Raw genomic sequence first — 13,145 nt, 5'->3', positions numbered from 1 at the left:
TGACTAGTAACAGCATCAATAAAATAGAGGGAAGATGGGTCACACTAGAGCTTTCCAACAAACCACAGTCTGCCAAACTCATGGAACTGTGTGCGTGTGGGGTGTGCAGGTGCGTATGCAGCCTTTAATGTGCCAGACATGTAGGAACTGTGCACATAATCACCTCATCGCTTCCCAACCCTCTACCCTTTCACCTTGTCACATTCACTTACTCAAAACTTGCTCCTTTGAATAATTTCATCCTCCTCTTTTACATTTTCTCTTTGTGTCTTAGAGGCACATATAAGAAAAGTCTCAACAGGTGAGAGATAGCAAGAGGTTATCTGCTGCTGCTAAGCATATACTCTCTGATGCCGCTTGCCAAGTGCTGGCATCTTCACAGCTACGCAGTCAGCTGTGGTGAGGCAGACATCCGAACTCTACTTGTCTCACACTATACCTCAGCCACTACTATGAACCCTTAGCAGGTATTTGTACCTCTCACATTCACATCATTCACCTCCATACCAGAGAGGAGGAACCTCATTCTATTGAATGAGGGGCGGAGGATGACGGCAAAGAAAGAACACAGCATTTGGAGCAAAAAGGCAGCTGATGTGAATGACGACAAAGAGGGGAGGATGAGAAAGAGGAGAGAGGGATGGAGGATTACCATGGGCCATGTTGCCCTCCTGGGTCTGTTTGGCACCAGTTTGAGCCCAGTTGCCAGTGGGTACTAATCATAGAGGATTGGCAGCACTGTGTGGCAGCTGGCAGCTAGCACACATCAACACAACCCCACACTATCAGACATGCATATACTCATATTTTACATGTGCATGCGCAATCACACACGCACATGCACACTCTGAATTACATTGGGGACAGCTGGCATTGCTAATCAACTTCTGCTGAGGAGAGGAAAGCGAGCAGCTCACAGACCTAATTAAGTCAACACATACCCAATACTGCTGCTACTGCTGCTTTGCAAACATACCCAAAAGACACACACACACACACACACACACACACACACACACACACACACACACACACACACACACACACACACGTACCCTCATATCCCTGTCTGTAGGTTTATTCCCCACACCATAGGCTGCGTTATTATTGATATTCCAGACCCAGCCGCCACCACGTTGGCAAAAATTCAGCTGTAACTTTGGACAGAGGAGAAAAGTAGGGGACTTTTGGTGCAGATGAGATTCACTGAGAAGCTATTACAGTAGTGTACCTTCTGCTGTCTCTGAGGACTCCTCTGCCATTAGACTTCAGAAAGCTCCAATTAGACTCATCAAAGGCAATTAAGCTATCCACTGATAAGAATAAAAGAATGTGTTTTTCATCCCCTTCTCTTCCCGTCTTTTTATCCCCTTATCCCTCTTCTGTTCCACTCTCTGCCCTTTGCCTTACCCACCTCTGGGGCTGAGAGCTCTCCCTAATCTCCCTCTCCTCCTCTCTATCCCTCTCTCATTATCAGGTCATTGCCTGCCCTCCTCCCTGCAGTACAAATGCATCTTCATGTTTGGTTGTGTATCACCTTTTACTGGATTGCGGTCGTTGCAACATTCATCAGAGAAGCTCTTCCTTTCTTTTCTCCATGTAACACAAAGTGATAATGCTCCACCAGCAGGGTGCATGTGTATACATCTTCGTGTGTGCTTGTGTTTGTGTGTGTGAGACACAGGGATACTGGCCATAGATTGGGGGAGTTGATGAATCACCAATGTCGTTCAAAAGGCAATCCCCCCTGTCCCTCCTCAGTATGCACCCTTGTCTGCTTAGTGCTTCCACCACAGCTTCTGCTGATATTAAAAGCCTCTGCTGGCTCACATTAAAGCTGGCACCGACACGCTTCCGCACACGCACGCGCACAAACATTAGGGGTAGTTTTTCAGCAATGAGTGCAGATTAGGTGTGTAGGAAACATCAGTCAGTTGCAGCCAGCAGGAGCGGGGACAGCGAGGGAAAAGACAAAAGTCAAGAACAGAATTTAAACCAGCTGCTGCTGACATCTCTCTCTGTCTGTGCAGCTGTCTCTGTGCTCCAAATTAGTTTTAAGAGTGGAGGAAGGACTGTCAATTGTCATTTTATACAGTGCACACACAGGAGAGAAGCACAGATGACACCTAAGTAATCATAAAGGTGGTATACACTTTTGATATGTGCAAGTTCTGATTGAGAGATTCCGCATTATAATGACACACTGAGAAAGATGGGATCAGCACTTTTAAATATATAATATATTGCTTGTATGCAAGATCTTGTTTTACACATACATAAAGTTTACTCAAACTTGCAGGTGTATACATTTATATATACACAGGAGATGCACTTACATTCATGCATGAGCACATTTGCACATCACACAAATGCAGCATAGAGTCATCTGGCAATAAAATGGGGTTCAGCCACGAGCTGGTCAATTACTTGTCTTGCTCCTATTTTGTGAATGCCGCCTTTTATTGAGCTTGGGTGGGTGCCTGCTGTTGATTAAAACGGCTGGTCTACAGCTGGAGACAAGGCCAGCTGAGGTAGCTGCATATATTCACATTTACTGTGCACAATCTGAACTGCAAGGAAATTCACAGCTCTTTTTTTTCTAAAATTGAGATTAATTTTCTGCACCATGTGGCTTGTCTTCCCTCTTTAGCATGTTCCCTTCTTATTACAGGAGCATCTGCTCCATGATGATGATGTAAATGAATTTCGAATGTAGATTATTTCATACCCATCTGAATAAGCAGTGTGCACTAGAGGGGATGGTTTCTTGTATTTTCTTGTGTCTTAATTCAAGCGCAAACTTTCCAACTAGAATATTTTTCCCAAATTTACATTCTACCCATGAGGATCTGTGCTGTCAGGTATTGTTAACTGGTGACATGCACTTTTTGCGGTACATAACTAGAGCTTACCTCCTAGTAGCATCCTTACCTCCATTGATTTGTAGAGCCTCCATCTTTCCCTCCTTTTCCCCCTCTCTCAGGCTCAGCCTCTTCCTTGCTTTAGGAGCAGAAAGCTCTACTCATCTGTTTTCTCTGTATGAATTTCCAGCCATGCATTAGTCTCCCTGACATGTTCAAGCGATGCTTTATTTAGCTTGTCGGATTCTGCAAATAAACGCAATCTCAGGGTTTATGGAAAAATGGATAAAAATTAGATTGTAAGGTATTGATCTGGATTGTGAGTAGTTGGTAGGGGTGTTGTGAGAGTGTGAGTGTGTGTGGAGGTGGGCCGCTCTCATCTGTGTGAGGAGAGAGAAGGAGGGAGGAGGGGAGGCAGAAATGAAGCCGTAATTCAGGGCTATTGAACCCCCTGCCACTGGCGGCATCGATCGCCAGGCAGCGCTTATGAGATCACACCTGAGCACTGGAGACTGCAGAGGGGAGGGAAGGACGGCACAGGGGGTGGTGGTGGTGGTGGTGGGCGGGGGTGAGAAAGAGAGAGAAACAGAAGGTTGTGATATGATCAGCTCCTTACCGGCTGTCTGAGGGGCTGTTAAGGTGTTAACATCAAGCTTCAAAGCCAATTACCTAACCCTGCAACTACACTCGCGTGCAGAGTGTTGTGACACAAGAGGAGAAGGAGACAGGACAACTGGACATTGAGTGTAGTTTCCTATCCTCCTTTTCCTTCTCCTCTATCCATCTCTCCATCTACCTTTCTGTTTCTAGAAGAAGTCCACTATTCTGACCTTTCAATTATTCGTCAGCCCCTCCCACCACCCTTCTTCATCTTTGAACCCCATACATCTACCCCATTTTACTCCCCCTATACCCAGGCCTTCTCTCCTCCTTCTCCTACCCCTTCACCCATTCAGACACACTCCCCCTGCGGCTCTGTGGGTTATTATAGTGAAATATGAAGCGATGTGGACTCTAGGCTTCATGAAATTTCCATGAGCATTGATCTGATCTGATGTGGGTGATTGCTAGGTGAATCCCTCCAGTCCAGGGCTGTTGCTCATCTATTCATTTATTTATGGCAGTTATGTTTTACTGGCTTTGATTTGCTCTTCTGGAGAGCGACAGCTAAGGATTATAAATATACCTGTATAGGAGAATGTGCTTTGAATCCTGGAGTGTTGTAGCCAACCATTCCTCTTTTGAGGCAGAGGAGTTTTTTATTTATTTATTTATCTATTTATTTTTGTCCAGCACTAATTCCCGGTGTGAAATATAAGATATTGAACATGGATATAAGAGCATAAAAAGCCAAGATAATCCCCAAAGAGATACAGGCAGGTGGTTAGTGCTGTGCATTGTCCCCCACATACTTTTTCTATGGTTTATGGTCCTTGAAAACGAGCAGAGACAACATCAGTTCCTCTCTCAATTACCAAAATTGTCTCTTTATTTGTAATAGGGGTATCTCTGTGTGTCTTAGGGTTTTTATGCTATTGTTCACTCGAGGCTCATTTAGCACATTGAGCAGAACTGATAAAAAATTCATCATAAAAACAAAAGCCTTTGAGACGAAACAGAGGATGTTGCCGGAACAATCCCTTCCTCAGACTGCAGGCCTAATCCAGGGCAAATCCTCCTTTAGGCTTTAGAGATCAGAAAACAGGGAAGTAATGTCAAATATTTGTCCTCAGCAATAATTTACACTTTATTTGTTGCATGTGATCATTTCATTGTTATGTTTTATTTCACTAGTGAATCAACTGGCCTGTGATGTGTTCCATTATTTGGAAGCTGAACCTGCCTCTAGCACCCCAGTTTCCTACTTTTCCCTCCTGTACTGTCTTTGCTCCCAGCTATTCACCTTTCCTTTCATTCACCCTTATGGATTACTGGGAGCAGTCCACTGGGAGAGCTGTCCAGTTTGTGTTGCCAAAACACAGCATTACCTATTCTTGCTTCTGTGCTCTCTCTTTGGTTCATGTGTTTGTGTGTGAGAGAGGGCAGCCCAAGAGGAGCCGTGGTGAAGTCACTAGAGGTCCAGCAGGACAGCTTGTACTCATAGCCTCTAGGGGCCTTTTTTCTGGGGGCCGCCTAGTCAGCCTGGCTGCTCAGATGTGAGGCGAGTGGGGCATCAACCCTCAGGAAGCATCCAAGCTGCGACCCACAGGGGAAACAGACGGACAGCACAAACACACACAGACGATTCTCACACATAATGGTTCCTTTTCTTTTCTCTTTTAACACATTTAAGCCACACATGGCTGCAAACTATGTGCAGAAGCAGCACCTTAAAGGCTGTAGCCCAGAAAAGTAGTCAAGACTGCACGTTGACTCCCCAGGGTGCCCGAGGTAGGAGGGTTAAAGTCAGAGGAGACAGAGAGGCAGAGACAGTACATTAGGAATGAATTATGTGGAGAGAGCACTTATCCAACAATCCTTCTCTGAAGTGTTTGCACTGTAAGCCTCAGATCTTCATTGTATTTATTCTAATGTTTAAATATTCATGGTAAATCTTCTCATATTCAATTACTGTAGCGCGACCACAGCATGCAGAGAGAGTGCTTCCTCCCTGCTGCCAGGATGATCTGACTCTCTGTATGTGTGTTTTTGCGTGTGCACGTCAGAGTATGCAAGTGCGTTGTCACACATGTGTGTTTAGCTCTTCCCCTGGAGCGATCAAGCCTTTGTTATATTGGAACCAAGCTCTGTAATTGCTTATATTAGTCGCTGATCAACGCAAGACCACAGGACACACACACAAACGCATTCACTCCCCCTGATTCCTGACAGTCTTTTTATTAACCACCAAAGCAGGAGACAGAGAGAGATTCATTACATCACAGGCAAACAAAGACACACACCAGGCTTAACAAAGAACACCCACATTTTCAGCTGCTTTGGTTCAATGTTAAAATATTCATGTAAAACTGAGCTTGTTGTGTAGTATCTCCTGCTGTATTTCTCAGTTGAACATTAGCTGTTTTTATTATTAATAATGAAGAATTAAATGTTTTGTTTTGTTTTGTTTTTTTCTGTCTGCCCATTCCATCCTTTTCTGTTAAGCACTGAACGAACCAACCATAGACTACGGCTTCCAGAGATTACAGAAGGTCATCCCCAGACACCCCGGAGACCAAGAGAGATTACCGAAGGTACAGTGCCTCTGCTCCTCTCACATGTCTCTTCGTCTGCTAGTTGCAGATGGAAACTGTTTGATGGGGATTTGTCCTGGTAACACTGGAAGAGACATAGATGTATTGAAAACTTCTTAAGTTGTATAGCTTTAATAGCTATATGTGGGAAAAGGGCAGTATTACTTAATTGTAGAGGTATCTGAGTGCTGAGACAGTAGACCATACATGACAGTATCCAGTGTGCACATAAACATTTGTAATTGTGTACATGGTCATTTTCTGTTCAAACAAACACTTTACTTGAGCAACAAATATACAGGCTACTCCATTCATCCTACCACTGAGTATAAGGTCATTAAGACTGGCAAAGTGGGAGAGAAAAGGGATAGATGGAGGGATGAAAAGAGAAATAGAGGTAGGAAAGGAGGTTGAGGGGAGAGAGGAAGAGAGAGGCAGAAGCAGGTTAGGTGATCCATCATAGCTGTCCAGTCTTACCTCCTGCTGGGTCAGTGGATCGAAGTCAACCCCGGGTGGACTTTATTACTTCCAGCACACATCCACAAAGCAGTACACACTCGTAGAAATGCACACACACTTCTGCATGGTTGCACACGCATATACACTCGGTGGAGAGAAGTCACCATGAGGTAGAGATAAAGAGCCCAGGAAGATGCAGAAGAAGGATAGAGAAATCACTTGTCCTCACTGCATGTCTGGTGTATGTGAGACTTGTCCCGGTGAGTTCTGGTCTTTAGCCTATCAACCCCCCTATATCTCTCTAAATATCCCTGTGTCCATCCATCTCTTTTCCTCTCCTCCTCATTCTCCCTTGCTTGGTGGTGTCTCTTTCTCCTCTAAATGAACAGTGGTAGCTGGCAGGCCCGGTTGTTCATTTCAGCTCTATTGATTTGTGCCTTTATTGAGGTAATAACACTTTGTTGACCACACTTCTCCCAACTGTTGGCCTCAATCATTAGAGGGAGGGCACACACTGGCAATGCCTTGAGCTGCAAATGTCCATTCACTGCTACTTTGGCAAAAACTTCTTTGTGGTTGTTCTTCAGTCGATTTTAAAACAAGGTGAAACTGACTGGGATCTTAATGTATTCCACTCTAATGGCACCCTTTATGACTAGGATTCTTAACAAATCCACACACACATACTGAAGAGGAAAAAAGGGGGACTTTTGCCAATGGATCTTCAATCCCTGAATACTGTATAGGGGAGTTGAAAACAACCCCTCATACTGTGCTGGAACTAATAGACAGCCATTCAGAGTGACAAGGGAGTGGTGTGCAGCTAGACTGCAGGGTGTTTAGCAAAGGTTGTGGTGTGGCTGGGGGTCTGTGTGCAGCTAATGAGTGACCGACTTTCCAGACGAGGCCAGGCTCTGCTCTGGATCAGGTTCCTCTTCCTGTTGACGTCTCTGTGGGCCTGACTTTACTGGAAAAGACCCTGCACCCAGGAAATGGTCTCCCCTTACAGCAGCAGAGCTAGGGAGGCAGCACAGCACTAACTACATTTATCTGTTTATCAGAATGACTCTGGAGCGCTGCCTAATCGTGTTTAGCCACTGGACAGATCCCTACGCTAACGAGAGGCTGATAGGTACAGACAGGGCACAGGACCACAAGAAAAATGATTAATTGAGAGAAGAAAAAGAGGGAGACAAAAGAAAGTATTTTCCAGACACAGGTGAGGAGAGGGGAAATGTTAGAAGAGGAGATGAACAGGCAGGAGAAGGGGCTGAAGGGCTGGTGAGAGGCAAACAGTAAGTGAAGGAGCTTTTACGTGTCCTCTCGGAACACCGTTACACTCCAGCTGCAGATCTGTTTGTGTCCTAATGCCTCACACTCTCCTCATTTCCCCTTCTCCTCCTCCCCGTCATCTCCTCCTTCCCTTCATCCATCCATCTACCTATCTAGCAATCCCTGGGAGGCATGCAGCGTCGAAGAAAAGCAGAGAGAAGGAAGCGAGAAGCGGCGCATACATACTAAAGAACCACTTACCTTCCTAGGGCCGCTACATCTCTCAATCACCTCAAGCAGGCCTCCTCTCCGTTCTCCCCTCTCTTCCCCTCCTCCTTGTGCCTCCCTCTCTGCCTCCCCCAGATAGTGCTAGTAATGGGAGGTTAACACAGAGGCAGCGCTCCCATTATTGAGTGAATTTAGCACCTCGGACAGCGCTCTACAATCTTTATTGCTTTGCTGACCCTCTCGTCATGTCTTGGGTGTGCTCGACAGCCTCCACATGTGCGTGGCTGTGTGTGCGGTTGTGCTTGTGTGCGTGTGTGTGTGAGATATGAGGTCTGATTGAAAGGCGGTGTGTCACGGAACAGAGAGCACACATGCTCCAGGGCTTGTTCGCAGCGAGGGATACACTCAGGAGAGTATAACGCACAGCGTGTGTGTGCGCCGGTTTGAGGAGAAAGAGGGAGAGAAAGAAACGAGAAGGTTGGGGGGGGGGGGCTGCAATTTTCTGGTTGTCGCGCCTCCAGCATATATCCTGGCCCCGGCACATTAACTTTTAAAAAGGGTTTCGTAGGGCTGTAGGTGTCTACATCACACACACGCACATATATAACGACTGCCTGGAGTCACACACTCATACACTCAGGGAGGTAAAAAAGAATAGAGACACAAAAAGGGAGGAAAATGAGCGCGGAGAAGCGGTAACACTGCGTTAGGATAAATGTTTGATGTGGGAAATTCCACTCGGCAGTTTTCACCTGAGCAATGATGTTCTACATTTATCACACAAAGTGGATGCAGGGCCATTCACTCGGATCATTACCGGGGTTAATACAGGCCAGGAGACGGGTGTATTCCAACTGACGAGGCGAGTTGTATAGCCGTCAACCTGATGATATGTTGTGTTAAATGAGATTGATGTCTGATCATGTGCCGTAGATTCATGATCCATCAGTGGCATAAGGGAGGGAGAAGATGTAGAAGATTGGTTGACTGATAGAGAGATATAGGCTCATGTTTTATTCACAGATAACAGTATCTTCCTTCTGCTACTCCCAAACTGCCCAGCTAGTAACAAAGTGCTGGGATAGGCCCATTTCTCTTCTTCTCCCTTCCTCTGTCTGCCTCCTTCCTCTCTCACACTCTCTGTTCTGCATTCACAGCATAATGTAAGAAGTGAAACGTAATAAAAGTGACTGAACTCTTTGAGCCGTCACAATCATGATCAATCCCTTTCCTCTCTCTGTGCTGGATTGTAGGAGGTGATTTTAAAGAGAGCAGCAGACCTGGTAGAGGCCTTGTACGGGATGCCTCACAATAACCAGGTAAACATACACACACAAAAGCACAAGTGTTTACACATATTTTTACACTAACATCCACATCTCTTCATAGATAAAATTATGTTTGTGGCTCAGACCACTGCCAGCATCAAAGGCAGTGTCTCCGCCGGCCCTGCAGCACCCTGCTGTGTTTTCCCAAGATCTGTGACTCATGAGCATTCGCAAGGGAATATGTCAGTGCTTTTATCAGCTCATAAGAGAAAGGGAAAAAGAATTACAATAAAAGCTAACTGTAGAGGTAGAAAGAGGAATAGGGAAAGGTGCAGAGGTAGATGGTGAAAAGGAGGAGAAGTGGGATTAAGGCTTGACTTTGAAGGTGGAGAACACTAAAAGCACAACACAGGGAGGGAAGAGGCAGGAAAAAGATGTGATGTGTCTGTTAATGAGCCTTCCCTCCATTTACTGGAACTAATCCCACTGCTCCCAGTGACCGCTGATAAAATCCACTCAGCGCTCTTGGTTTTACATATGCAATATCTCAAGTGGAGATCTAGCATTCTTGTGAGGCGATAAAGCCTGCGTTGAGGAGGGAATCATATATACTAATACATCCTTTTCTGTTGGTAACCACAGCTGTTATGTTCTTCTTCTCTGTTAGGAGATGATTCTAAAACGAGCAGCAGATATCGCAGAGGCCCTCTACACAACAGTGCCAAGAGGGCACAACCAGCTAGCCAGTCTCGGCAGCAGCTCAGTCCACGCTGGTATGATGGCTGTAAACTCCTTCACTGGATCAGAGGTGGCGCAAACAGCCAATCAGGGTGAGCAAATGCAACAAAGAGAGATTAAAGTCCGTTATCATGGGAAAAGTGACAGTGACTTTTTCTTTTCGGAATGATAGCAAAGATGAGTAGTGTGATAGAGATTTTATTTTTCATGTGGGAAATTCAGAGGGGTTGATTTAAGAGCGCGGGACAAATGAGTAACTGAAAAAAGGAGGATAGGAGGAGGTGAGAGGGAAGAAAAACCAGGGGAAACCTGAAAGCAGGAAAGCGCGCCTGTGAAAGAGTGAAGAATGGACAAAAAGCGAGCCATGGATGGAGTACGATGGAGAAATATGAGTGGGTCCTCGGGGTGCGTATATCAGACTGGGGTCGGCCCCTGTCTGACAGAGAGAGATGTGGGTGCAGTCAGTGGTGATTCATCACATGTATCAGGGGAACGAGAGGAGAGTGGATGGACCGGCCTCTGGATGTGTCTCAATAATTCCGATGAGCTTCCTCTGCCCTTCATCTTCATCTAGAAACATCTGCAGATGTGAGGAAAACAGACAGATCAGCTGCTTATCTTGTAACACATAAGTTGTTTCCAGTTCACCGAAGACAAGAATTGGGAGAAGAAAAATGACGATAAAAACGGCAGTCCTTGTTGCACCAGAGAGTTGGAATTTCTGATGTTCAGTTCCAGCTGCTTTTCCTCCAGCGTCAGCATGTTGGACCTGAGGAGTACATTTGTCGTCTTCTTTTCCCATATTATCCGCCTAGTGTTCAACTCTTCTATAAGCGAGGGATAACTCCTGTCAGAGGAACTAGATTCATTCCTTATAAATTATAATAGAGCTGCAGAGGTCTTTTAGTGTTAATTGCCTTATCAATGTATCTAGATTTGGAGAGGAGCCAGGAGGGTTAAAAGGCCTCTTGTTTCAGTAGTTGGATCCCTCTAATATCATTCTTCCTCCTTCATTGCTTTCTCGCTTTGCCATATGTTATCTAAGATTTTTCAAAAATTTCTTCTGGCTTATAATACTACATCCATTAGACTTGTTAGGAACAGAGTACTTGGCAGTGCTGCATGTAGGCTTTCTCATTTTGTTTTATCTCCCATCTGCTGTATCTCTTAACACAAATCTCTCTTCTTTTCTGTTTCTCTCCCTGTCAATAGGTTTCAGTAGGAGTACAAGCAGTGTGTCCCCTCATGGTTATGTCCCCAGCTCCACCCCACAGCAGAGTAGCTACAGCTCTGTCTCCACTAGCATGAATGGCTATGCTAACTCTGGCATGGCAACCCTGGGCACCTCGCCCAACTTCCTCAATGGATCTGCAGGCAACTCGCCCTATGCTAGTGAGTAAATACACCACATCTTAAAACTGAAACCAAAAAAAAAGTGATAATATCAAGATACTGAGTGCAAAATCGGGATATTTTGTACCTACCAAAAATAAGTTTCTGAGAGGAATCAAGAATTGATGCACATGTATTGCAGTTCAGCTGGCTCATCTGTTTCTCCAAGAGCAGAGTTAAACACAAATCCCCACTTTATTGGCCAAGGGAGCAGATCACCTAGCACCCCCTTGGAAACACACACACCCCACCACCTCAGCACGCTCGCATTCAACCTCTACATTAAAGACCCTTGATTAAATCAATAAACTAATTGCTAGAGAAGCAATTCCATTTCAGCGCTTTGATTCCTGGGTGTTAACAAGTATTTTAACAGGCTCATCGGCCCCACACAGACACTTTCAATCAATGGCCCCTCTGCCTGCCTTTGTAGGTCCAATTTTCATTAATTGATTAGTTAGGCCCCTTCATAAATGGATTATGACTTTATTGCAAGGATTTGTCAGGAAGAGCTATAAAAGCTAAGTGTTGGATAATAACAACAATAAAGGCAGACGCAGATATCAGAGGGCAGGTGAAATACGACTCAGTTGATTGTAAAATCACTGAGGGGGAAAATGCTCTTAGTGTATTAGCAGACAAAAGACAAACCCGAAAAAAAATGGATGGATGGAATGATGTCAGAGGAAGACAGGATTTTGCTTGGGAAGATAACCGTCTGTTCAATTTTGATTTGGTATGGCGGTCATGATTATAGTAACCACAGTAAATCCAGCTAACAGCTGCTGTGTAAAAAGCCTTCAATTTAATCTCAGGAATATTTCATACAAGTTCACTGGAGCTTTGTTTTAAAATACTGTAGTGCTGTGTTGGATTTGAAATCCTCACAGAATCTGGAGCTCTACTGATGTGCAATAAGATGTTGAGAAACAGACCTTTGGCTCCATTTAAAAACAGGATAATTTCATGTCAAAATTAATCTCATACAACATAATTATAACAGACATAATGGATCAGTGTTTAAGTCTGTTAAACTTTAACCTAGGAATCTGAGCTATTGCTAAAGTACACTATTGATCTTTGCATCTTTGATAAGTCAGACTTATATTAAAAGTAATAAGCTGGTGAAGTTGGAGTAAATTTTAAGTTGTCGTTGTGTTTTTTAATTTGTCATTGTTATTTGCACGTCAGGGCCACTGTAAATAGGAGACATTCCTGAGGATGTCTTTTAATGTAAAAACAAATAAATGGACAGTTAGTACCTGATCACACACATGCACATGACTCATCCATGGCTGCATTTGTTTGTTATTACATAATAGGATAAAGTCCTGCAATAAGGACAACAAATAAAGATGTGTAGAAATTATGCACATCTATTAAAAGCATATTTAAGTTGATAAAATGCTTTTGGGGTAGTAAAAATATTAAGAACCACTAAAGAAATGCATATTGTCATGCAGATATCATCAGCTTGTTTGTTTTAACTTACCAAAAACATCAGTTCTGGCTATTCATTGAAATATCTTGCCTGATTATCTCAGGTTGGGATGATACAGGAAAGTTGCCCTGAAAACAAATTATGGGTTCAGCATCTTGAGTAGATGATGGGATGTCTACCTACTGACTGCACCCCTGCAGCATAAGATGAATCATCAAAACAGACTGATCAGAGGGATAAATTGCTTTGGGCTGTTTTTGGTGAAAGTTTTCAACAAACATTTTTGTCTTAG

The 13,145-nt window shown here is 44.3% G+C and overlaps 1 protein-coding gene across 4 annotated transcripts in view; it reads left to right on the top strand.

The window, feature by feature from the left end:
* ebf1a (EBF transcription factor 1a) overlaps positions 1-13,145 on the top strand; it is a 54,622-nt gene that overhangs the window by 36,523 nt on the left and 4,954 nt on the right. For all 4 annotated transcript variants that reach the window (XM_041990801.1, XM_041990800.1, XM_041990798.1 and 1 more), the window contains exons 11-14: positions 5,967-6,055; positions 9,268-9,333; positions 9,950-10,112; positions 11,233-11,412. In XM_041990801.1, the coding sequence (XP_041846735.1) occupies positions 5,967-6,055; positions 9,268-9,333; positions 9,950-10,112; positions 11,233-11,412 (498 nt within the window). The remainder of the gene's footprint in view (positions 1-5,966; positions 6,056-9,267; positions 9,334-9,949; positions 10,113-11,232; positions 11,413-13,145) is intronic.

The sequence above is a fragment of the Melanotaenia boesemani genome, chromosome 7 (genome assembly GCF_017639745.1).
Source record: "Melanotaenia boesemani isolate fMelBoe1 chromosome 7, fMelBoe1.pri, whole genome shotgun sequence".
Taxonomy (NCBI): Eukaryota; Metazoa; Chordata; class Actinopteri; order Atheriniformes; family Melanotaeniidae; genus Melanotaenia; species Melanotaenia boesemani.
Note: the sequence above shows the minus strand (reverse complement) of the source record. Positions and strands in the feature narration are given on the sequence as shown.